Source organism: Ischnura elegans, chromosome 7 (assembly GCF_921293095.1).
Source record: "Ischnura elegans chromosome 7, ioIscEleg1.1, whole genome shotgun sequence".
In the NCBI taxonomy this organism is placed as follows: Eukaryota; Metazoa; Arthropoda; class Insecta; order Odonata; family Coenagrionidae; genus Ischnura; species Ischnura elegans.
The window spans coordinates 4,758,312-4,785,616 of NC_060252.1; the positions used below are offsets into that span (position 1 = coordinate 4,758,312).

Here is a 27,305-nt window from a genome sequence, read left to right on the forward strand (position 1 = left end):
AATACCGTGCAACTACACGACACTGCATTCGTCTTGAACCTTCTTCGAAGCGCCACACTCACGAATGGCAACTCCTGGGAGATCCTGACACGTTCGCCAATCCTCACTCACCATCACTGTAATTCACTTCAAATTCACTATTGACTATTGTGCGTGGCGTCTACACTTATCCGATTATTTTTTGGAAGAACAATCATGGGATTACCAACAGCATACTTTTCGTTAAAAATCAACGGGCAAATTGTTTTCTCTCAACACACACATACGCAGCTTTTATCCCATCTATCAGAAATAATCTATTTGATTACCACATGACTTTAAAAAAATTAATTGAATGAATCTTCAATGAAAAAGACTCGACATATTATTATCACGAGAAAAGAATAGGAATTGATGAAGAGTTTATTTCATTTGCTTTTATAGACTACTATTGATCCAGACATTCATCCGAAACATGAATAGTTGATGGAGAAAAATGACGAATATAATTTTCAATTTTATTTTCATCTGTCTCTCTTTTCCACTCTGCTGCAATTTATTTGAAAAATCGACCATTTGCCACTTATGTAAATGAGAGCGTATTTCCTTGGAAACTATAGCAACAGGTCAAAGCATGTTACAACAGCCGGAGTGATAAAACAGGCAATTGAATGTAAGTGAAAAATTCATTGAGAAGGACCGCTTTAGAGGTTGAACAGCTGATTCAAGTAAAATTACGAATAATGTACTGAGGAAAAATTTATAGCAACATTTTTATACAGGTTAAGTGCCAATAAAATCAGAATTTATTATCTTATATGGGATGAAATACTATGAGATTTTCCTAAAAATTCCACGTAAAATAAACAGGTCGATAAATATATCTCTCTCGTATCCTCTAGGCGGGAAGTTCTTAAAAGCCCCCTGGGAACTAATTACCTCGCAGTGACCCCTGCGGACCGATACGAGGTCAGAAAATCCTCTCTCTTCCGCCTCAAATTGTGAGGTACTCGCTCAAGGTGACTTCCTCAAACTGATCCTCGGGTGATTGATAGTAATTAAATACGACATTAATGATAACAGATTCCGAACTGGTGCATTTACGAGAGTCTGTTGCGAGCTCTCCAAACACAATCGCCGCGGTAGGCTTCAACATTTATTAAAGGACAAATTTATCAATCTTTCGCTATCGGTATGAACTTTATAGGCCTCGGGATGATTCATTGCCAATACTTGCTTCTCTTCCTTTGTTACTGAGGTCGCTTTTTGCCTACATATTTCCTAAATGGCTTACTCTCATTAAATACAGTTCAGCTTAGAGGGGATTTATGTATATTTCTTCAAGTATACAAGGCGTTTTGTAATTATCCCTTTCCTAAAAATTGAAAACCATTCGATCGCCCCATACGTCACCCTTGTCCTTCCACTTCCAACGTTCGCGTCCCTCGCTTCTTCCCTGCGAGGACGACCCTTCCCTCACACTCCAACGGGCTTTATTTACTCTATTGTATTTGGTATGGGACTGTTTTTACTATCGATGACGAATTCATACTCATGTATGTGACGCACACATTCGATATTTAAGTAGGTTTATTAAAAATTTTCAGGCTATTCAAAGTGGACAATTTAAAACATTTTCCTACGCATCAATTCATGATTGTCAAAATTCCTCAATCCTAAGATTGCTTTGACGCAGCTCACCGCTCAATTCTCCCATCGGCTACTCTTTTCACACCTGCGTAATTCTTGCGTCGATCATCATCTGCTCTCGTCTGTGGCTTTCCTCCCTTCCTCCTGACATATTCATCTCATGATTTGCCCGATCCCGCCTTCTCGCCAACGTGTTTGAAAGGCTTCCAGTCTCTCCTACTCTTCACAGAACTTCCACACACCATTTGATCTTCATCATTCCTCTATAACACCACATCTCGATAGTTTCCAGGCTCGATAAAAAAATTACACCTGGGAAAATACCGAGGTCAAATTTTCAAGTTTAAGATGCAGGCAAATATTTTCCGCGTCTCCTTTTTGTAACCTAGAGAGTTCAAGGTGAAATGTGCATGAGTTTCAAGCGAGAAATGCGTCACCAATAAAGAGTGGTGGCGAGGGATCTCTTAAAGGCAACGCACGAACTTTAAATGACTTAATGAGGACTGTCTTTGGGGGAGTTGGGTATTAGTATGGAATACATTACATTCCAAAACACTAATAGGGTGGTTTCCTATTATTTTTTTATTGCCTAAATCGAAATATTATTACTCCTGGAGTGCGCATTTCACGCTCTTAGATTTAGGAATGATGATATCTATTTTTCGCGATTGAACGAAAAGTGAAAAAATTTCAAGCGCGCGAAAACGCGACGGCTAAGTAGGAATGATGGGAAAAGTCCCTGTGACGTATTCATGATTCCAGCTGCTGGCGTGTGAGGTGACCTTGGGGCGAAGCTTGAGCGCTGATACGACGCAGGCTGCTAGCAGGTAGCTGAGTACCCTGCTAGCAGGTAGCGCTTGGATTAAATAAGGATTATTATTCCCCTATCAAACGAAGGAAACTTTCCGAACTTAGGTATTTTTAATGTGTTATTATTAAGAGATGTTTCCCTGAGCTCTGTGCCTCATGCATGCATTAGTAATCTCAGACAATGTAAAACTTCTACCTGCTCGTATAGAAACTAGGTCCCTGTGACGTCACGTGGAGTGGCATCGCATGGGCGCCAATCTTGCCTTTTTCAAATGAGGATAAAATTGATCATTGCCATTCGTCTAAACCGGTATTTCTAAAACCAAATAATTTGTATATTATGAATACACTAATGGTGGGTAAGGAATCGCAATCAATGCATTTCGTTTTCTTTGATGAAGGAAACTACCCTATTGATAAGAGTTGCTTTTCATTTACCTTGACCGATTCTCGATATCATGAAATAAATTTTTAATGAATAGGCCGATAACAAGAACACTAAAAATATTTCAGCAAAAATTTTGTCAAGAAATCAGTAGACACGTCAATGTTCGCTAATAATCATTCTATGAAAAGATTGGTGTCCGTAGTCGGAACCCTATAAATATAAATATTTTCTAGCGGAAGAATACACGAGCAGCGTAAGTTTAAAACAGCAATTGAGTCACTAAGAATAGGAAAAAAATAAGATCGGCCGAGAAGATACACTCCCTCCTCTCGAGGTTTCTACGAGACACTTTGTTTTTGCCAACGCTTTTTATGATGCCCTCAGTCATCATTTTCTATAACCTCTGCATCCCTTTGTGCGTCAACTTAGCTTCGCAATTAATTTAATGTGTATCCCATACTTGGTTTTTGGAGATAATTTATTTTATGGAATTACCGATGAGTGTCACTTAACATCAGCACAGGGAAGCATATTATCCTCTTCAATAACAATGAACATTTTGACCGTGGGGGCGTGGTTAAGTCCTCGCCTGCCACACCACAGGTCGAGGGTTCGAGTCCCGCCTGGGTAAGTTATCCTTATCCAGCGCATGGATGTCTGTGAACGTTTCACTGTTGAATTTTATCACAAACCCCGATGTAAAGGCCGAATAGTGCTGTTTTCGGAGGTGAGGAAATTAAAAAATTAAAATAAATATTTTTGGAAGTGATCTTCCAAAAATAATAGAGGTAGGCCTCTGCAAAAAAATCCCTTTTTCACAGAGGGGACACATTAAAAAATGAATACTTGTATCTGGTTAAAGAATGGGGTGAACATCATGGAACAGGAGTCACCACTAAAGTCAACATTTATACATTGCAGCGAAAAGATGCTTAAATAAATATGTTTTCGTAATAAATGAAACGGGAGATGTATAATATTTACAGGACAATCTCAGATTACAGAAAAGAAGAAAACAATTCTCCAGTGATTCTCAGAATGAATGAGAATATCGGCAATTTTTTTTTTATAAAATTAATGATGTTATAGTAATAAATTCTATTTGTGTACCATAATTTCAATTGGCAAGAGCCCAAATCGCATTCAATATAATAATGAATCAAGTGATATAGGAGAAAATATGCTAATTTTCAGTCTATATTTAATTGCTTTGAATTCCATTCACGAGATAATTGGTCAATTCTCTGTTTTGAAAATCCAGCAGTGAGAATATTTAATTAACATTTCTAATTTTTATTGAATTTAAAATCGATAAAAGTGCGATGGAATGCTAATTCTATTGTTCACTTCTATTATTATTTTTTCTTCGTGGATGTGTATTTTGTTAAATTAGTGATCTTCATGTCCGCGCTGTCGCTAGTGACAGGATCAGAATGCCAGATTCGATACATTCTCCCTCCAAACCCCGATTCGTAAACACAATCCTCATTTTTCTAGCTGGATAACTAACTGTAATACTGATTTCAATTTTCTCGCATTCGAGATGTCCTGTGCTTTATAAAAATTAATCGTTTTTACTGCATCGGACAGCAGAGGATTATTGCATGTGCATATTTGAGAACAAAAATCAAAAGATAGGATACAAACTTACACTTATCAAGCAAAATATATGCACTTATCTTCTCATTAATGCTATTTAAGATGATAACACTTATTCGGTATTAAAATCCATAGATAGAGATAAATGGTCTATCATAACGAGGTTAAATAGGCCAAAGGGCAAGTGTGTCGTATTTAAGGCAAGCGTTTGCTTAGTTATTGATTAGTGGCGTTCTTTGAATATGTTTTCGGAGGTGTTAGAAGGAAGATACAGAGATACTCCCGGAGGCAGGAATTTACATTTCCACCACCGAGATACGGTCACAAATGTCTGTAATTTCTACACAATTCGTTTTGGCATATCGTTAAACTTTCTATTTCAATACCATTAAATAAAAGAAGCCGAGACAAGTGCAATTAATGCTTTAGTCATTGGTACCGACACATACGTTTTGGAACTCAGTGTCAGTTTCAAGCGGAGATTAGCAAAGAAATAGACGATGGCCAAAGAGCTATTTAATTCTGTTCGTGGCTATGTGAAAGGAAATAAGGCCTTATAATCATGTATATTCTGGTTCTCTGAGGATAAGGGCCAATAAAACATGGATATTCGCATTATCATTGGCATCAAAATAATATCGTGTCATTTTCGAAAAGTGGGTATTTATTTCAGTCTGTCCAGCGGGTGTGAGTTACTACCGCGGCAACTCACAGACATGAGAAAGTGAGAGGTAAGTCATTGTTCCTAAATTTGCAAATCTCCGTCAATTTCAGAACCAGCATAATATTTAGCTCATCTCTTTAGTAAAGCGTCTTCAATTTAGGAGGAGTATCGAGTAAAAAAACCGCTCTGGATAATAGAAAGTACTTAAATGGATTTAAAGTCGATAATTAAAAGTGGTTTGCTTACTTTTTCAAACGGCATCCAACCAATGAGGACCATTATTAGATGAAAACTGTGCGATTCAAATGCGGTGCAATTTAAAAGTCAGTTTTCATCATCGTTGATCACGAAAATTATATATTTTCAATTACCCTTCTCATAAGCTATTGGATTATAATCCAAGATTTTTTAAATTTGGGATATTTCTTAGATTTACAGATAATACGATAATTTCAAACCTTTAGCATATAGCAATTTCCGGTATTTTTCTTATTATGTCGATAGTAAATTTTGTCAATGTTGCCTGGCTTTACAACCATTTCCCGCAAGTAAATACAAGTAAAAAGGAAATTAATTAATCGCGAAGAGTGATCATTAGATTTTTCAATCGACTGTGTCTTAAATTCATCAACAATAATGCTAATAAATTAATTTGATGGGATTAATTCTCCTCTGTGCAAATTTTAAGCTAACCCTTAATAGTGCCATGTCATATTCAGTGGTATCTGGTGGTATATGTTGGAACAGAATCTCAAAAGTTAATAACGAAGCTATAGCATGCTCTTGATAGTCGACTTGAATGAACGCCTCAACTTAACAAAGGTCAAGTGATGTCAGACAACTATTGATCCTATCTGATGACGTGATAATTTAGCTTAGGCGTTGAAATCTGTCGAAATTAAAGTAAGACTGCATAGATAACAACAGCTTCGTCATTTATCACAACAACGCAATTCATAATATTATGAAGGCATTCGCGGGTTGCCCACACTAAATGTGAAACCCTTCCGGGCTTCACTCCGCCTCCGTCCAAATTTCTTCCGGACAATAGTTTCGGCGGTGTTGCTGTCGTTTTTTTCAGTTCTCTGGAGTGACGTCAGCAAAGGGATTCCACTCAGTCCTGCCTAAATCTCCAGTCAACTGTGTTGATATCTGCGTGGAGTCTTCTCGAGATTCCATTCGGTTAGAATAGTTGCATATCGCCAATGTGTCAACGGACGACTCGTACATTGTCATCAGGGTGAATGCATACGTTTGAGAGACTAAAAATCCGTTGAGATGAAATCAATCGACTGCGTGTACGGTATGATGCGGTGGAAATTCTTCATCAATATCTGCAAGGACTTCATGGTTAAATAAAAACACAGTACTATTCCACAACCTTATATTTTTGCAGTCTACTAGTTTCAACGTTACAACGTCATTATCAAGACTAACTGAGAAAAGCATACAACATCCAGCCTTATTTATCCAACAATAGTGTGAGGGAAGGAGGAGGGGGGGGGGGAACTAAATGAGGAGGAGCATTGAGCATTGTTGGTTGGGCATTGTTGGTTGGATAGGAGGTTCAAACCAAAAAGTATAAAAGCTTGGGGAGGTGGGGTGGGGGCAGGCAGATAAAAGTCAGGTGGTAACGAGGTTAATGAGAAGGGGAGGAGGAAGGATTGTTAAGGAAGAAGTCAGATTTTAAAACAGTAGATAAAAAGTTAGAACATTTGAATACAGTGATATCATTAAAAATTTCGATGTTACGTGCAAGAGTGCATTTGGTGATTTCTAAAATTTCTAAAATATCCAGTTTTACACTTTTGTCATGTACATGTAAAATTTTAATATTAAAATCACTGTTGTGACCGGATTCGGACAGGTGTTTAGAAAAATGGGAAATGGAGTCTTTCAAACGAGCACTTCTTTTGTGTTCATCGACACGAGTTTTAAACTTGCGGCCCGTTTGACCAACGTACACACCGTTGCACTCGTCGCATGTCAGGGCATAGACACCACTTTTGTCTTCAGGATTCACTTTGTCCTTGGAGTTAAAAATCACTTTACCAAGGGAGGTCGGGGAGTAAAAACACACTCTGTATTTGTCTTTAGGTATGAGGTTGTGAACACTGTAAGACAGGGGGCCAAGGAAAGGTAATTTGCACCACCGTTTGGGTTCTGTTTTGGGGACCGGCAGCAAACTGGTTAGGGTGGGCGATACTCTTATACGGGTTTTTTTAGCCAGTAATTTACGGATGAGGTCATCATTATAGCCGTTATTAGAACATATCGATTTAATAACATCAAGTTCCTGGTTGAAACTTGAAGCAGTCATTGGTATACAAAGGAGTCTGTTTAGCATAGAGTTAATGCCTGCAATCTTGTGGGAGTAAGGATGGTTTGAGTCTGCGGGGATAAGTACATCCGTAAAGGTACTTTTCCGGTAGATTGAGAAGTCATGTTTGCCTTCTTTGAGGGAAATCGTAAGATCTAGGAAGTGGATTGAGTCACCTCCGAGTTCAGTTGTAAAACTGATAGATCGGTGGAGGGAATTGAGTAGCCCAAGAAAGGAGGCCAGTTGTCTCTTGCTACCGGTCCATAAGCAAATAATGTCATCCACATATCTAAAGTAGTAGCACAAGTTTTTTAAAAGAGGGTGACGAGAGCTGAACAGTTTACTTTCCAGGTTATCCATAAAGATATCAGCCAGGATAGGCGAGAGAGGAGAGCCCATAGAGAGGCCGTGGTTTTGTCTATAAAACTGGTGATTGAATTGAAAATAATTTTGGTCCATGCACACTGATAATAGTTTTTTGAAGTCACTCACTAAGTCGTCATTGACGGATGATTTTCTGAGCCAATCTAGAGTTATATCTATGGCTTCTTTGGCAGTTACGGAGGTAAAAAGGTTGGAAACATCAAATGATACCAGTTTTACATTTGGTGGGGGGGGGGGGGGATGGGTTATTGTTAAAAGACGTTTTGCTAGCTCAGAGGAATTTTCAATGCTGTGCGTAGGCTTGAACCCCGAGAGGGTCCGTATGAGTGTATTTAGCTTTGAAGAAAGGAGATGGGAGGGAGAAGAAAAATGGGAAACCACAGGGCGTATGGGCACGTTAGACTTGTGGGTTTTGGATTATTAAATTTCTGTAGTCATCATTTCTCCTGAAAACCCGCGTCGGTTTGCGGATCTATTAATTGACATGGTCAAGGGGGCGACTGCAACGCCCCCGACATTGTTTTCCGGAAGAAGTATGGACGGACGCGGTGTAAAGCACGGAAGGGCATCGTGTTCACCCATTTAATTCGATTGTTTTCAGTCGGCTACACCACCCGCGACGTGCTCTACCGCTGGAACTCCGCTCGCCGCGTGGCAATCGCGGAGGACATGAAGCTGTCTCAGTTCGACCTCATCACGACGCCCACGGCCAATCAGACGGACGCGCTCAAGACAGGACGCGGGCGGGCGGCCGGCGCCAACGGCGGAGGCGCCACCTACGGCGCCCAGAAAGCAGCCAGCGTGGTCACCATCAGTAAGTGTCCTACAACTTCAAGTGTACTGACTCAGGATAATAGTCTAGGACACGGTGCTCACCAACGGCGTGTGAAATGATGTGCGCGAGAATTTGGAAACGAATGATCAAAAAACTAAAAGGGACATTAAAATGTAAAAACATGCAAATTTTCCTTGTTCAATCCTAATTTGCCTAAGATGGAATTTTTTGTCTTATGAATGTATTTTTACAGTCATTACAACAGTTGCTACTTAAAAAGAACACTTTTTTGAGGGGTGTCCAAGCGAAGCAACACCCCAAGAAGTGACATGGTAAGAGCCTTGTTCTTTCAAGTTATTACTTCTCATTGTTCACAGCACATTTAACGATACATATATTATCAATATTCTTAAAGGGAATGAAGGAACTGTGCGAACATTCTACATTCCAATTAGCCTGAGTGATTTTTCCCTGTGAAATTTTCGCACAGTTTTTGCATTGCGGGCGACTCCGTTATAGTTATCACCGCGGCTAGTCCCGGTTTACTTACATTAGGCATGAAGGAATATAATATTAAAAATAATGCTAGATGAAATGAACAATAACTACCGTCATAGCGTAAAGTTTAAGCCCACCCGTTACGTGGAAATGTATTTAATGATCCCGAATGACCTAATAAGCTAGTAAAAAGAGAGATTGCTGTAGAGCATGCAATGTCCATGAAAAGAAGAGCAACAAGAATCATAGGTTAATGTTTCAGAGTCTAATAAAAGAGGGAATGGTGAAGGCGTGTTCAATTCCTTAAGCAATATTCGTTTGTATCTGCGTACAAAGAGATAATCGAAGGCATAATTTTGCTTCCAATAGAGCCACTGGGAATACTTGGGTACCCTGCGACCTCACCTTGAGAGTCTGAGTGAAATTTGAATTCGCATATAACATGGCTGCGCTGGGTCAGATTGCTTCGAATCAGCGGTCCTCCTCTGAAAGTCCTCCTCTCCGCTGCAGCAGTAGCGCCAATTCCAGCCGCAATTCTGGCCGTTTCAAATAATCTTTCATATCGCCCTTTTCGGTCTGCGCTTTTCAACTGTTCCTCCGCGGAATTGCATTGAAACCTCTTGCCGTCCGTGGCACATAACTTTAATCTCTGCCCCGACTGTCAGTTGTCTTCTCTTTTTTTCTCTCTCTCTCTCTCTCTGCCCTCCCCGTCGCCAACACACACCAAAGAAACAAAGAAGCATCGAGATCTGATCGAGATAAAATGCCAAAGCAATCCAATCTCTAAGATCACGCCCGCGATGCTCGACTGTTATTATTTTTTCCCTTATAACTCGAGTTGGCGTAGACATTCAAAAGGAGATATTGCGCACGAATATCCGCATGCTATGCATGATTTTTCCTTCGCGAGAGGATATAGCTCCTGCAGCTCAAATGTCTGAGGAACTAGAGCAAGAAAATCTCGACGAAATTTGTTCCCCCAAAAGAAAAGTTCGCCGCCTCATTGGAAATTTTGGCAATAAAAGTTCTCATTAGTAATTCAATAACCAACCTCATGCGAGTCAAGTGACGATATATATTTATATATTGTAGAAAAATAAGATGCACGTTGCACATAATATTCACGAATCAAGTCACTAATGTAAAAACAGAGACACAAAATAGGAGAAACACTCACAGGAAAAATAAAACGTTGGAGCTTTCGAGATCTCTTCCTCAGCTGAAGAGAAAATGGGAGCCATATTTTTATACACAAAGAAATTATGTGTGAGTTAGGAAAAAAATGGATGGTAAACAGTGCAAAAAATCTAATACAACCAAATTATCACAAAGCACTAATAGGTATCATTCGCCTGGACATGCTGCAAAAATAGTGTTGTCTCTTCCAAAGTTAAGAAACGGGGAAAGGCCATAAGTGCCTGTTATTATTTTTTCTGAATTAAATACCAATGATAAAAAACTTATGTAGTCCATTTACCAATGAGTTACGCCAATGGGTCACATCAAATTTCTCACTGTGTATACATTTTCAAGTTTCATTAGTTTTTCCTGGCATGAAAATCTTCGTCTTGTCAGCTGTCATTGATGTTCTTTGGCATACAGAATCCAGAAGAATGGTAAGCATAGCGTCCAAGAGTAGAGATGTAATTACGAGCCACATTGAACGATGTGGACCATTGGAGCATGCCGCTGACCAACAGGGAGGTGGCGATGATTACTTTTCATCGACACTTCGGGCACATTTTAATTATTGTTTTTTTAATGTGGGCGTATCCATGTATTTACTCTCAGCCTACTATGTTCTATCCTCACTCAGCACTACTCGGACACCAAGTGGAGTCGTCGCTTACATTAATTAAATTACTCTTCGGACCAAGCGCCACCAATTGCTTCGGTCGCCTCCCTTTTGTAAATAGGCATATATAAAATGAGAACGAATGTTTCAAACAATATCCGTTGAATCGCTCAAGCGATTCAATGGAAATTATTTTTACATAGTTAGCGGTGATTGACGTCACCTAAACGAACGAAATGTCAATCGGAGACGGGCTATAAATCTTACGCTGGTCAGGAGGAGGCAACAATGATTGTGAGAAGATAGACGTGCCTGTTGAGACAAGGGATTCCCTTTAGATGAAAATGAAGACGAATCTGTTGCGAACGTAAATGGTGCCATCAGCATTTATATTACTGCCAAGGATGATTTCTGATTTGTATACGATTATGTAAATAAGTGATGGTCCGACACTGTAAGGGGCATGGCATCATAAAAATCTCTAATAAATTGATTCGAAACACGTGGAGATCTTATCAATACCCATCTCTACAAATCAGACTATGTCACAGCAATTTAAAAATTAGGAAGCCGTTTTGACTTTAGCACCCTTCATATGACGTGCTTACTAATATTAGTTCTATATTGTTGGTTCGAATTAGCTGAAACGAATACTTATTAGAAATATTGTTTTGTTGACGAGTTGTCAATTTTTCTGAATTTAAAAAAGGAAAATTCAAAATAAACTCCACAAGTCTCGATGCTAATGCTTCATCACAGTCGACCATTAACTTTGGGCCAATGGCGCGACGCGACGGTAGGCTGCGAGCAGGGGTGGCAAGTGAAACGAAACGAAAAAGTTTCGTTTCGACCCGGAGGGAAACGAATATACGAGGCCTGGGTTTAGTTTCTTTCCCGCATGAAATTGAAATCACCAAGAAGTTAAGTTTCGATCCGGGACGAAACTGTACTCCCGGGAACGAAACTAAATTAATCGAAAATCCGCTGCTGATAAATATGTTTCGATCCCAGAAGTTGAGTGGAGGGATATGAGATTTTCGACCCATACGTTTCACATACGTGTAGAGAGGTTCCCATTCAGTGATGGTACTAGAGTTTGGGTTCATAAATACGTTCCAATAGAACGAACCATTGAGGTAAATAGATATTGCTCCCGATAAGTGAGTAGGCATCCTCAAGCCACACGAGGTCTATCTGGAAGCGGTGACTCTTAGACAGAAGTGCGTGACATTATCAACTCACCTGTGAAATGGTCAAAGCCCACAGATTTCGCCGCAAATAGATGGAGAAGTATTCGGTGGAATGAAAAACAGAAAAATACGCATCTCTTAACTTTTCAAACTCCATCTTATACAGCCCTTTAAAGTATTTACGAATAAGCCCTTTTTGAGCGAACAAGCCACCGAGGAAAAATCATTCGCCTTGACCGGGATTCGAACCCGGAAAAGAGGGAATAGTTTCGACCCATTTCGAACCCGGATCTCGGTCAAGGCGAATGATTTTACCTCTGTGGATTGTTTGCACAATTTGTGCATTGCGGGTGACTCCGTAAAAGTTATCACCGTGGCTAGTCCCGATATACTTAAATAAAAAAGCCCTTTTTGCATTATCGTATGTTTAATGGATAATAATGTAGTGGGTGTATGCTGGAACAGTGTATTACTGAGTGCTATTTCTTCGTTTATCCTAACCCTATCCTTGATCCTTTCTTGCGTGATATAGTCGTAGGTGAGCTCTTTCCTCACCTATTCAAGCTTGCCTTCGGGATGAGATTTTAAGTGAACGAGTGGTAAATGATTTGTTTTACTGGCAGGCATATTATTGTGGATGTAGCGGTCATTTCATCAATCAATGCGCATATTCCAACTATGGGTCAAAAACTTTACCCTGCAAATGGAATGGCGACACATGTGCTTCTGAATATGGCGAGCAATTGCGCGAATGCAAAGACGAAATTAGAGCTGGTGCAATTTTGCCATCTCACGTCCAGGCATTTTATCAATTCACCGCTTTACAGGACGCAATTTTGACTGCGCCTTCGTACACACGTCACACTGTGCGAGTACATGCCCCGTGTAAAACGGCCTTAACGACGTAAGTTCATTAGCTCTCTACCAAAATCCTAAATATTCACCGCGTGAGGAAAAGAAACTAAAAAATTAAAAATGGAATGGAAAATGAAAAAGTTCACTCTCCTGGTCAGTTCACATGATCTCCTAAACCAACCAAGGTGCATTCACGCGACCGTGGTATCCCAGTGCTGCTCCCTTGTACCGAAGTTTTGAATCTCGTCGGAGTATAAGGTTAGTGGCAAATAAATTGCATTCGGTGGACTCAAAAATGACTTCTCTCGACAATCGCCCCCTCGCCCTCCCCACCTCCACTTCCGCTCTCAATGTCCTCTTCACGCTCCCTTTTTCATTATTCGGACGCGCCAGCAACGCTGACCACGGCCATGTGGCAGAGTTACGAACCACTGATGTCTCGGTAACCAACGAGTGTTCAGACGATGGTTAAGAGCTACCAGGGAACGTCGTGCCATGGTTACCTCCGAGGTTGTGTGGACGGTGGGCTACCTAGAACTCCTAGGGGCGCCTCACCAATTGTTTGCCAGCTGTTTTCATCATGTCATAGTGCGTTCCGATGTGCTCCTAAGGCTTAATTCCATTGCAGGCGAGTACTCGATGCTGGTGGTGAGCTTCCACTTGCAAAGGCACATGGGCAACTTCCTCATCCAAGTGTACGGCCCTTGTGTTCTCCTCGTCGTGCTCTCGTGGGTCTCGTTCTGGCTGAACAGGGAGGCCACGGCAGACCGAGTGTCACTTGGTAAGTGAATACCTACAACAGCAATTGCATCGATCATCGATATGGTCGCATCTCTGTCGTCACATTTCCAAAATTCACATTCAAATCGGAGGCCAGAGTCAATCTAATTTTCAATCATTTAAACTTCAGAATTTAAAAAAAAAACCATTACCTGAGGATTACGGCAAGATAAATGAAGTTTAATTCAGGATTTCTTCTCTTGGCGTAGATTTATGTCAATGGATACATTAGAAATACTGACTTTTCGTCGCAGTTTATATTGCTTAAGAGTGAATGCCATTTTAACCAATCCTTATCATTGCATGTATTTTAATTCCTCTCCACCGGTCAAGTTCGATTTAGGTTCAAAGATTAAGGATTTAGCTATATTTCTGTACTACGGTTCAGGTAGGCAAAACGCACTTTTGAAAAGCAGACAATTGTAAAACTATCTCTATTACGCGACTCTTCTCTTTATTGTTCATTAAAGTCACACAAATATTAGTAAAAAAAAGAGTACCCACGGATAAATAAGTAGCAAAGCAATTTAAGGATGCAAAGAAAAAATAGGTTTAAAAATTCAACTAAAATTTGCGATGGGTTTTAACACAACGATAAGGTGGCAAAAACGAAGACAGTTGCGAATTAAAGAGAAGTGAAAATTTGTGCGTCTTTTTTATGAAATAAAAAGTCTAATCAGTCTGGAAGAATACTAGAAATTTAAAGTGAATAATAATATGGGTAGTTTTGATTTCCTGACGCGGTTCCAGAGTACAAACGACGCAAGTATTCTGATTTTTTAAAAATTATTCCGGTAAACAAAATGTAAGGTTCCTCATTCATCCCGTTCAAATCAACTTAGAAATAATTGTGATTTTCTTGGTCAACAGGAATCACAACGGTGCTGACGATGACCTTCCTGGGGCTCGAAGCGAGGACTGACCTGCCAAAAGTGCCCTACCCCACGGCGCTCGACTTCTTCGTCTTCTTGTCCTTCGGATTCATATTCGCCACGATCATACAGGTACGCAAACAATTGAAAAGAGAAGGCAAAGAGCTTTTTTCATCTTTTGGCATTTGAAGTGAAAGCACGCCCATCGTTCAGTCTTTAAAACTGAGTAACACAGTACCATTTGACATTGTGGCATATTTCGGGACTTAACAGCAAAATATTATCAACGTAGGAAGTTTGAAATATAAGTGTTTTCTGAAGTGAATCTGAGGATGCCGCGGAAAAAATTGTCCACAAATGGCAATGCTAAAAATTTGAGAAATTCTTTGATATCCGCACACTATATGTATTAAAACACGTAAAAAATATGTATTTTGGAGTCTGATGCAGTGGCATCCACGGAAAAAAATCTAATTACCTACTGAATGAATACGCAAAAATTAATGAAACAATATTTCATGAACTAAAGGTGTCACCTTATTTTAAAATCTGTAAAAAATACGTCTTATTTCTTGGTGAATTGCTGGCCTCTTTTGCCAACTCCAGAGACTGCCTGAGCAAAGGGACGAGGTCGTCATGCATTTGACAATCCAACCGGTAATTCATGATCACTGTTTTTCAATCTTATTCCAATATCATTTTAGCCTATTTTACGTTCAGAAAGAGTAAAAATATGAGCAACATAGCTACTTTTGCTTGCTAAGTGGAAAACTATAATATTATAGCTTTAGAGGTTTGGTTCCCGAGAAAAAGCAAGTCAAGTAGCTTACGGAAATTAACACCTTTGACACATTAACGATGCGTGAAGTAATATATTAAAAACAAATGCGTGAGCACCACACTCACTAGTGTATTATTTTGAGTATTTTTTTTTAAGTTATTCCACTGAAAAACAGGCGCTGCAACGCGAATGCCGGAGTAAATATGTTTGTTTTTTCATTCCCTTGGCACGCAATCAATAAAACTAAGAGCAAACAATGAGTGCGTAAAGAGTGGTATAGGTACTCACTCGAAAGAATGGGAATGGCGCCAAGTCCTTCCCCGGAATCGCTGCAGTCCGTCTCTCCTTTCCTACAGCCGATGCCATCGGTATGGAATTGCTAATATGCCTGCGGAGGAGAGCGCAGCAGTCACCAAGAATCAGTTAAACATTGCGTGACTCTCTCAACAACCCGTTACTAACAAACCGGCTGCGTAATTTTCAATCAATTCAGAATCAAATACTTACCATAACACCGCGAATTTAAGCAAAATCTCGTGCGACGATCCTTCATGAAGTATAAATTCATTCACTGCTCCTAGGGCAAAAAAACACTCGATGTGCACCTCAGCACTTCCAACAGAGAACTGAGACCAGGGTGCTACCAGAGAGAGGTATGTCGCACGATTTACCGCAATCGAGTATTTGGGCATCACACTGTCACAACGACCTCGCTCGCAGGCTTTCCAGTGGGAGGAATTGAGTGCATTCATTGATTAATATCCCACCAGTTTAAACTCTAGAGTGAAGTTTTCGAAGCTAGACACTCCAAGGTAACAGGAATTCCGGGTTGTAGGCATAAGAAAGATGTTGAATGGACCTCACAGGGGTGGGACTCATGATATGTGGGGTTGAAAGCACGAATGAATCAGCAGGTGGACGACCGTTGTGTAGTGACGTGTGTGTTGTTGCTTGGGAGTGTTGAGGGTTTTGTTGAACATGATTGCAAAGAAAACTGTCCATTAAAATGAAATGCGGAGAATTGGTGATCACCAGGGAAACACGAAAACAATGGGATTTTTTGCTGACTAAGAAGGTATACTTACCAGCTACTTATGTTATCTACATTGTAAATTTGGAATAGGTTTGGGGTTTCAGGAGGCATTTAAATAAGATAAAAGGAACTGCGATGACTTTTATGATTTTGGAATATTTACAACGATTTATGGAATTTCTTCCCTTTCGAGCATAAATACTTCCGCAAATAAGTTTGCGCGTTGGTATGGACGTCGACCGGAGAATCTCCTTGAGGAAAGTAAAATCAAAATATTGAATCATACAAACATTCTTCGATGCTGAAACTGTAATATCAGATGATTTTTTCCTTTTATTTAATAAACATAATAAGGGGATAATTAACTAGGGGAATAATACGGCCATTTTCCTTTAAAAAAAACGGCCAAATTTAGTTATACATACTTATTCCGTTCTTTGCAAACTACGCACTGTTTCACAATAAGCGCATTAAAATTGAGCAGGCATTTAAAAAAATACTATGGAATTCCACAAGCATAATTTTACACTACCGGCTTCTTCGCGGGAGGAGGATGAGGTTTGTGACATTTAACGAAACGTTGTGTTTGCAGGACACATGAAATTAATCTAAGCAAATTGAATTAATGTGATTATTCCTCAGCGCATGTAAGCATTTTGTTTTCGACGATCATTTTTTATAAATATTCTAGTCAATTCTTCTTCTTTTTTATTTTGATATTTCATTTTTTACATTGATTGTTATTATTTCTCTCTTTTTTGCAAGAAAGGTTTTTTGTTATTTTTCTCTTGTTTCTTGTTTTCCATTGTCATTAACAATTTAAACAAGGCGTATTGACATTAAGGAAAAGGTTTCAAGAGGGCTCCTCAAGTTAGAAAACCTATTCTAACCATGTATTTATCTTGCCCCCCCCCCAAAAAGGTGTAAGTAATGCAAATTACTGTATATAATCTTGTCGGCAGTTTGCGGTGGTGCACTACTTCACCAAGTACGGATCGGGCGAAGTGTACTTCAGCTCCGACTTCAGCAGTTCGGGCGAGTCGAGTTCGGAGGGTGAGTGGGAGGGGGGGGAGGCCAATGCCACCGCGACCCCCCCTCCCGTTTCCGGGGGCAACGGCCGCAAGCCAGAGCCGCACCGCAACAGTCTGGACATCACGAGGCTCGAAGTCATCCCCCTTGCTCCGCCATCCATCTACTTCCATGACCGCCGCAGCCTGTTCACGCAGACGCAGCGCCACCAGCGGCGGTTCGGCCACGACGCGAGGTTCCAGAACCGGATAATCGCGGCGCCACCGTCTGTGGTGCTCGTGCCTCCGCAGCAGGGAGGGCGCATGCGCAAGGCGGCGTCGGCCGGACACGACCAGCGCCCGCCGCCGCTACGTAAGAGGCTTCCTCGTTTTTCATTTCCAACTGGCTCATTGCCGGCCATTTAATTGGGACTCGAGGGCGGCAAAAATTGCGAGACTGATGCAATGAATGCGAAAAATAAAATAACAAGGCACAGAGTGAGAGAAAAAATATATTACCCCTTATTTTGTAACCTTGACTTGTGAGGATCATGTCTGCTTCGTTTTTCTCTCGGCTATCTTCACATTCTCTCCGTGTGACCGAATTTAGAAATAATTAGCCCAAAAAAATAAACAAAAACACCGCCCTGGCCACCGGAAGTCGAGGAAAAATGAGCTGCAACCTATTCACGCTTTCAGATGCATGGGCGAACGAAAAATACCAAAAGGAATATTTCCTCCCAAAAATACGTCACATTTAAATTACCTTTCATCTCTGATTTTCAAAATATTAAAGGAAGCATCCTACTCAGATCCAAATGCCAAAAACGCTCAGAACGCCATGAAATGAGTAAAAAATCTAAATCCATAGTCCGTAGGTACTAACAATAAGTACGGCAATTGTTACCCAAGTAAGATATCCATGAGCAATTTGAAAAACGCAGGATGTGATCACAATAGTGATGAAATAAGCCTTCCCAATGGAACAGCCAATTAAAGAATTCGTACAGTAAATTTTACGAGGCAAATGTAATTACGGATGATATATCGCCATACAACTCCATGTCTCAACTGATTCTGAGGTGAATTCCTCTCGCGGTCCCCGACAGGTAAGGACTTCAGTTGCCGACGTTTCAATGGCAAACTCCGCCATCTTCTTCAAGGCAAGGATAACGGGTTGGATTATTCATGGCCTTCATGAAATATTTAACGAAATTCCCGGTGGCGTCTAGAGTCAGGTGGCTCCTGATTGATCCGTTAAATTCTGATCCGGATGTGGAAGCAAGTGGAAAGAGGGACATTAGCCAATCAGGAAACACTTTAAACGGAACTGATGGTTAGGGATCATTTATAAAGGCGAGAAAAGACAGCATCGACATCCCGGGGGTGAAGAATCCATAGCAATTGAAGAAATAAATACTTCGCTTCTTCCAATTTGTCTTTCCTCAATTCCTACGATGAAAGATTTCAGCAAAGTTACGCCCGCTACGATTAATTACGCGAATAATTCATTTCGCCGGGAAAGAACTAAATGCGAAATCCTCTGATTCTCTTGATTCAATTTTGAAGGAAGTGATGGAAAACAATGTCAAAGGTTAAGCCACACATAACATCGTCATTGCCTAATTTTACTCAGTGAGAAAATACAATTTGATTACAATTTCAGGCAGTCACTTGAATCACTCCTATTTTCCTGGCGCAAATCAGAAAATCATAAATTTAATTAATATGAGGTAACGCTAAGCCTGAAAACACATGCGTCAAAGACACTGGCGGTGGTAATTTATAGAAGAATAGAACGAAAAGCAAAAGAGTGCTTGGTTGAGGGACAAGAGGGTGTTTCCTTCATCAAAGAAAACGAAAGGAATTGATTGCGATTCGTTACCCACCATTAGTGTATTCATAATATACAAATTATTTGGTTTTACCCAATCCCAGTTTAGACGACTGGAAATAGTGAATTTTAACCGCATTTGAAAAAGGCCAGATTGGCGCCCATGCGATGCCACTCCACGTGACGTCACAGGGACCTAGTTTCTATGCGAGTAGACAGGATTTTTACATTATCTGAGATTACCAATGCATGCATGAGGCACAGAGCTCAGGAAAACATCTTTCAATAATCACCTACTAAAACTGCCTATGCTCGTAAAGTTTCCTTCGTTTGATAAGGTATTAATAATCCTTATTTAAGCCAAGCGTGACCTACTAGCAGGGTACTCTGCTACCTGCTAGCAGCCTGCATCACAGTGGCGCACATATCGTCGCCCCAAGGTCACCTCACACGACGGCAGCGGGAACCAAAATGACGTCACACGGGATTTTTCCCAGCATTCATACTTTGCCGTCGCGTTTTCGCGCGCATGAAATTTTTGACTTTTCATTTAATCGCGAAAAATAGATATCGACATTTAAAAATCTAAAAGCGTGAAATGCGTACTCCTGGAGTAATAATCTTTCGATTTAGGCAATAAAAAAAAATAGGAAACCACCCTATTCGGATTCAGAAAAAGCTAAGGCACCAGGGAAGCAATATTGGCTCTTAGGCTGCTCATAGAGAAGAGAATGGAATAGAATGAAAACCAACGTTCATTGCATTCGTGGACTTAGAGAAGGCAGCTGACAATTTGGATCGGAACTCAATGTTTGGAATCGTAAAAGAAATTGAGTTCTCTACAATGGCAGAAGAATCATCCACATTTTATGCAAAAACCAAGCAGCAGTGATAAAATACCCTTAACTGCAATACATAAAATACCCAATAATATCCATGAAATACGCAAGATGCTACCCGTAATTTTTAAGGTCTACATCAAGAAATCCGTTAATGAAATAAAAGAAAAGGTTTTGGAAGTGAATATCCTGGGAGAAAAAGCATTGAACGATTTTCCGATAACATAGCAGTCATAGGAGAAACAGAGGAGGATTTGAAAAGATTCTCGTTAATATGAGTGGGGTAGTGGTGCGAGATAAACGTACCAGCTGAAAATAAGCAAAAATAAATCCGAGATATTAGTATGCAATGGAAGAGAAGTCGAGACTAAAAATAAAAAAGGAAACAAAAACTGGAAGAGGTCGATGAATTCTGTCATTTGGGAAGCATTTGGGATAACGGGCGATGCGAGAAGCAAGGATGAAATTATCATCAGAATATACCAGGCGAAGATAGCATTCCACCAAAAGAAAGATCTTCCTTCAGCAGGAAATTTAAACATTTAAGTAAGAAAACCATTTATTAGAACTTAAATTAGAATTATGCTTCTCCACCGAAGTGAGGCATGGAAAATCACAGCAGAGGAGAAATTGAGGATCGAGGTCTTCAAAATGTGGTGCTACCGAAGAGTGATGAGGATGAAATGGATCGTCAGAGTTAGTAACGAGGAAGTCCTAAGAAGAGTAGGAGAGAAGAGAAGCCTCATGAAAACCTTAATAAGGAGACGGAACAACCTTATAGGCCACATCATGAGATATGATGGCCTGATGAAGACAATCGTCGAGGGACAGGTGGAAGGCAAGAACGGAAAAGGAAGACCTCGAACAAAATATACGGAAAGAGTAAATAAGGATGTGAAAGAGAAGAAATACGTAGGTGTGAAAAGATTAGCTGATAGGAGAATTGAGTGGAGAGCTGCGTAAAAACCAATATCAGGATTGTTTGCCAGATGAGGGAACGCATGGCTAAAAAGTGTAATTTTTTCACAAGATCTTCGAATTGCTGACCTCACCGAAACCTTGATGACTGCTCGGAAAAAAGAAATTTTAGTTGTGGAACTTGAGCAAAAAAATAAATGAAAAATAAAAATTTGTAATTGAACCATAATTGAGACTTGTAATTAGATGAAGCTTCAGAATTTTCACTGGCTGTAGTTTTATTAGTTGGAAGTTGATTGGTAAAAGTAGAAACTTATCTTTTCCCCCGGATCATTTTCATTAAACCACTTCCAGCAATTTTACGCCGACGTAAAGAAGTTGAAGAGCACTGCCAGCCACAAGGGACGATTGGAAACAGATTGACGGGCGACTTAAACGGTTGGCTGCTGCAAACACTACCGGAGTCACAAACAAATGCGTGAATTGGATTTTATGGAATGTTCTTTTCATAAGCTGGCCTTGGTATTTAAAGTTATCAGTGACTTAGTTGTGATTAAAATTGAGAGTTAATTCGAAAATCCATGAGAAACATGAGATTTGCGTATTTGACTCAACAACACAAAGTCTTAACCATGGCACGCATTTGAAATTTTATATATTATTCAACAAATTTCATTCATTAAAAGTGGAAATTATGAATGGAAAGCAACGTCTCATATTTTTTGCGATGCCTTTTAAGTATAAAAGAGAATGAAATCCTCAATAATTTACCGACGGAGGCCAAGGTCAAATTTTAATCTCATAGAATCAAACGCCTTACTACCTTGACGAATATGTCATTCGACATAATCACAAAATATCATTTTGCCTTTAACAAACAAATCAAAGCAAGAGAACTTCACACCACTATTATCTTGCCAAGATCAATGGTCGCCTAAACGTAAATGCAATGTGATTTCTCCATCTGACTAAAGACTGTCTTTTATCTTTTAATTAAATTAGCTATAGATTCGCTGGGGACGCATTATTCCGCCATACATTCCGTACACATCTTTCAGTAAAATTTCTCAATTTCTCTCTCATCTACTTCCATGAAAGTACCTTCGTTGTGGGTGCGGTTAGATATAAAGGGGAAACCTTTCCCTAAGAGGTTTAACACGCCTTCGTCACTTTATCCTCGTCCTAATTGGCTATGTACCTGCTCTTTCCTCTTTCGCTTTTGCGGCTTAAAATCACACGAACGCAAAGAGCTCTCCACAAAATTAGTCCAAAACGTACAATAAGCCTGCCGAAAGGACTTTGGAATGTTTTTTTTTGCCAAACAAATGTTAACCCCCTTGTATCACCTCGGTGGAAGCAGAATAACAAAGCAGCCTGAAGCAGTTTTGCCGCGGCCTCAATACCTCAAAGGAATATTGCATTCAACTTTTTATTCAGTTTTGGGTTATATAATGGACGTTAGAGATGTTTGAGAGACTAAAGCATTCGAACTTCTCCCCGTAGATGAACTGGTGAAAGGCTGAGAAAGAAGAAAGGGGGAAATAAATGTCGAAAAAAAGAATACTGCGAACACTCTGAAAGCTCTTGGTCGCTTGGTAAGTCTATTTTTTTGTGGCTCTCAACACGATTTGACAATAGTCCCCTTTGCCGTAAACGCTGGGGCCCCCTAAAGCTAGTATCCCTTAGATATCTCAAGGACTTCTTCACAGAATAAAGGTTAAGAAAGGATTCCGTAGCCAGCATCGTAAGTTGTATTGCAAAAATATATTCTTACAGCGTATAATTTTCTCTGCATATTTGTTTGTCGCCACGGTATGTTCAATGAGCAAGTGTTATGAAATGAGTTTTCTGATGAAGACCGAGACTTTTGATTTTAATGGTTTAATCGATCTATAATAATTATTCCTGCCGTTCCTTCTCTGCTTGCGACATCAGAAGTCCGTTTCGCTGAGTAAATCGTAATAATCATGCTCATTGGAATCCATTTCAAATTCTTAAAATTTTTATCAAATGTTTCTCAAATGAAAGATAAATTTTATTTCCACTCGCCTTTCAATTTCATATCAGGTAAAAAAACTTATATTTTTGAAAATACATCTTTATGCATCATATATTTACTAAGGACTCCTGTATCCTTTCATTTTATTTGAAATATTTCAAAAGGTATTAAGAAAGTTTAATATCACTTGCTATCTCTTTTTAGTTTTTTTAGATGGTATGACATCGTAACAAATTATATCCAAATCTATTAACAGAGGAAACAAAGGATGGAATGCGTTAAAAGTTACACTTTCTCAGAAAGGAATAATAATATTTTTGCCTTTAAGTGCTGAATAGAATATTTGTTGACTTTGAGGCTATTAATCGTAAATATTTCAAGTATGAAAGATACTAGAAACTTGTGCAGTTGGCGGTGAAATCCATATTGAATATGAAACAACAGTCTCGGTGTCCATTGCCTAGAATCCAACTCGATATTCTAAAGAAGATAGCGTTGAAGACTTGTAATTTATCGTGGGAAAATAGCCGAGATATGCTTAGCGGTAGCGATAATTCCTTCGTCTGTAATGCTCTCGTATGAAGAAACTGGGTTTGAGAAATAATAAAGATACCTCATGAAATCTAAAAGAATGTCCTTCGTTCAAAAACGCATTTCATGTTATCAGCCCGCAGCAGCCATCTCAAGTCTCTGACCACGCAACTGTAGCGTGTTACGCGCAGAAGCTCTAAAGCTGTACGTTTGTTGTTGAACTCTCCTAAGGTTTTCAGCCGGTTTAAAAGCCGGAAGCTTTCATTAGCATTACACGCTCGGAAAGCAAAAGATTTTTCATCTCAAATATACAACGGATCTATACATTTTCGTAAAAGGAGTGACGTCACAATTCCTTTAAATAAAAGATGATCTCCCTCTTTTGTGGCTTATTAATTATTATTGAGCCTCTTTGCAATGACGAAAAAGTAACAAATGTGACAGTACACAAAGAGACGTGGATAATCTTATTTATGTAAAAATTGAGAATCACATTAACTTTATAATACTTTGCATAACATAATCACCAATTCAGGACAAATCCTGCACGGGTTTCCAATGAGTTTCTATGAGTTATCATGGCAGCATAGTGACAAGTGAATATTTTTATTCCCTCAGAAAAAATGGGATTAGATCTAAGAGATGAGCAGTAGGTAATTCACTCTAGATGAGACGGATTTGCTCCCGAGCGGTGGTCGTCAAAACGAAGATTGCATGACATCACGGCATTCAAATGTCGATTATCCCGAATGTGGCCGTGGAAAAGCGCGAAGAAATTCAAATATTGCGTCTCTCCATTCGTTGTGAAACTAGAGCCTAGAGGCGCGGCGGACCCCTAGGTAACTGAGTGCCATGTTTGCGACATAAGAGCATGCTTGTTTGAATTGAGACAACCGATTGGCCTCGTCGCCACGCAACGGGCAAGAATGCCATTGGCTCGCGATCCCTATCGCATGCTACACGTCCACAAAGCCCTCATCACTGACGAATCACATCGGACTTTACTTTTGCTACCTCAACTAATCTTATACTAATTAAGGATGGTGTGAAAGGAGAGAGTGTGAGAGGATTGCGGAATATAACTTGTTTTATTTTTTTCTTTTTAATGAGCCCCGTCTCCGCCGGCAGGGACCGCGTCCCCGAGTCCGACGCTGTGCTGCTTGGTCCGCGGGGACCGCGCCGCTCCCATCAGGGACCACCCCGCGTCCATTGGCCGATACGACGTCCCCCCCGGCCAGCAGCCCACCGCATCCTCGGTGCAGACGTCTCCGCTGCCGCAGATGCAGCAGGCGCGGCAGCCGCTCCGCCGGCGCCTCAGCGACAGCATCCGGGAGCGGTTCCAGAGGCGGGAGAGCGGTGGCGCCCAGGGGACGGCCGCGCCCGGAACTAGGGCGAGACGCAAGAAGCGAACCCCGCGCTACAATTCGGTGTCCAAGATCGACCGCGCCTCTCGCGTCGTCTTCCCACTCTGCTTCCTCGCCATCAACCTCTTCTACTGGTACTCGTACCTCGCGAGGAGCGAAAGGATGGGCGCCCACCCCAACAGAATATGAACAAAGTGGCGCCATCCGCACGTAGCCATAGGTAGAGAGAAAAAATATATACATTTGCAGAACAAATATGTCCTCTGCTGACGCTGCCTCGTACGACTAGTTTCAACGTCACCACGTCATCAAAGGGACAATGAGAGATATTACGTAAATTAATGTTTAACTGCACGCGGAAACATAGACGTGCCCGCACGCCGAGATAAACAGACATCCTCGCCGATTCACCGATCGCCATTGCAGTCGGCACATTCATGTATTTGTTCGAGGAGACGATTTTTACACCGTCACAAATTGCCCTCAGGGCCCCAAAAGTCTTTCTCGTGGCCCAAGTCTTTCTCGTGGCTTTCATTCTTACGACAGGAATATTTTGTCGGTTGGCTTAAACTACGAATTTTCTTATTCTATCAATTCCCATTATTCAACGCTTATTTGCTTACAAAGCAGTTTTTCAGTTGAAAAGTCTCGCAATTTTTACCGACATCAACTATAGCACTTCTCCTTGATGACTCTCAACGGTAATAATAGTACTTTTGGCAACGATGGGTGAGTAAACCGTGATTAGAGTTTAAACTTCAGTACTGCGTCCTTTCAAATTGTTTACAGCTCCGGTCGTATATATTGAGTGAAGAGAGCCCAAGCAGGACAGCACCTTCGCTGCTGCTACAAATATCAGATGTAACTCTTGACCACCTTACGTGCACATATATCTTTCACTTTAGTTTTGGTCCAAAGTGAAAAGTCAGTTTCTTCGACCACTGAATTTTTTTCCACAAAATTTCTTTCTGCAAAGATAACCCTTCAAAACCAAAAATTACACATACCAACACATGCATGTAACAATGAAAAAATAGGAAAACCTTTGCAATTTAATTTTTGATTCCTAAACGGATCCTAAATTATGCTTGGTAACTTCTTGTTTTCAGAACAAAATATTTAATACAATAAAATCATATTTAGGATAGTTATATAACAACTTGTGTGTACCGCTGGTAGCGACAGATTAAACAGTTGAATAAATAAAGGATTGCGCCATCATGGCGATCAGATGTACTACAATGCACGGGATGTTTAATTACGGCGTTTCCAGAAAATCTTCAATACAACTGAAGAATTAATAAGCAGTTGTCGCGTTTCGGCGCGGATGAGAATTTCTAAGGCAGCCGACGCACGTTTAGAGCTCCGTCTTTATTCTATCCGAAAGTATTAAATCATACCCAAGTGAAGAATTGTTTTAAATTAAACACATGCTTTTTAATTGTTAAGTACTATTAGGAAAATTGAGCGGCATGCATTATTTACATTTCCTTTTCTAACGCGTTGGGTAATTTTCGCTCGATTGTGCTCAATCCGCACAGCCTGACATTGACGCGGTGACGTTGAATCTTAGCGGAACGCAGCAGCAATGAAGGGTGAACATTCACCGAATGATCGTCGATCACTATTCGGAAATTGGCCATTCCCTCCTCTTTCCCATAACGAACCCAGTGATCGGCGTCATCGAAATATTTCCCGGCCCAACTTCCCGAAAGTACACAATGTGTGCAAATTCAAAACTACTCAATGCAGCAATTGGTGGTTTTCCTCTCCGTTTATTGCTTTTCACCTGATTTGCGTAATTTTCGTCAGTAGTTAACAAAGCAAAGAGAATGCAGAGTCTGGCTCACTCACCTTGGAAACAGCGGAAGGAGGATGAATGCGCGACAAACAGCAAAGTGTTTATTTGCAAGTACTGCCTCCAATCGATTTCCTGATCGAATTTCCGCGAGGTGAAGTGGTCAAAAAGGGAACTTAGATACACGAAGTTCGTACTCTGAGTGTCCCTTGCCTCGAATTACGACTCAGTTCGATCTATTCTCGGTGGCTTATGAATGCAAATTGATACTTATTCATTGATGCGATTTCTTGTGTATTTTGGGCAAAAAAGGTGGTCATTTAATTGCGTGAGGGCAGAAAGAGTGGCTAGGTGCATTTACTGGTATTATCATGCCTCTCTCAAGAATAATTTATTAAGTAAGAAGAGATATGAGTCCATCTGTTTCTGGCTGTTAACGACTCTTTGCTGTGTGTGTATATTCTCGTTGCTTCACGCATTGGTTTTAATAGAAACGGCATAAGTGGAAAACAAAATGGATTGCTGAAGAATTTCTGAATGGATCGAAGCTGAGAATGAGAACGAGCCGAAGCCCAAGTTTGCATAAAGACACGGAAGAAACAAGCAAATGGTGGCGAAGAGGATAGCGGGATGACCGAGAGA

General features: G+C 40.3%; 1 protein-coding gene across 1 annotated transcript in view; it reads left to right on the top strand.

The window, feature by feature from the left end:
• The window catches only part of LOC124162013 (gamma-aminobutyric acid receptor alpha-like), a 373,606-nt gene extending 346,646 nt beyond the window's left edge, over window positions 1-26,960 (top strand). Inside the window, exons 7-11 of the mRNA XM_046538331.1 lie at window positions 8,396-8,608; window positions 13,536-13,688; window positions 14,558-14,691; window positions 17,336-17,753; window positions 24,630-26,960. Coding sequence (XP_046394287.1) covers window positions 8,396-8,608; window positions 13,536-13,688; window positions 14,558-14,691; window positions 17,336-17,753; window positions 24,630-25,054 — 1,343 coding nt within the window. The 3' untranslated portion in view covers window positions 25,055-26,960. The remainder of the gene's footprint in view (window positions 1-8,395; window positions 8,609-13,535; window positions 13,689-14,557; window positions 14,692-17,335; window positions 17,754-24,629) is intronic.
• The last annotated feature ends 345 nt before the right edge of the window (window positions 26,961-27,305 follow it).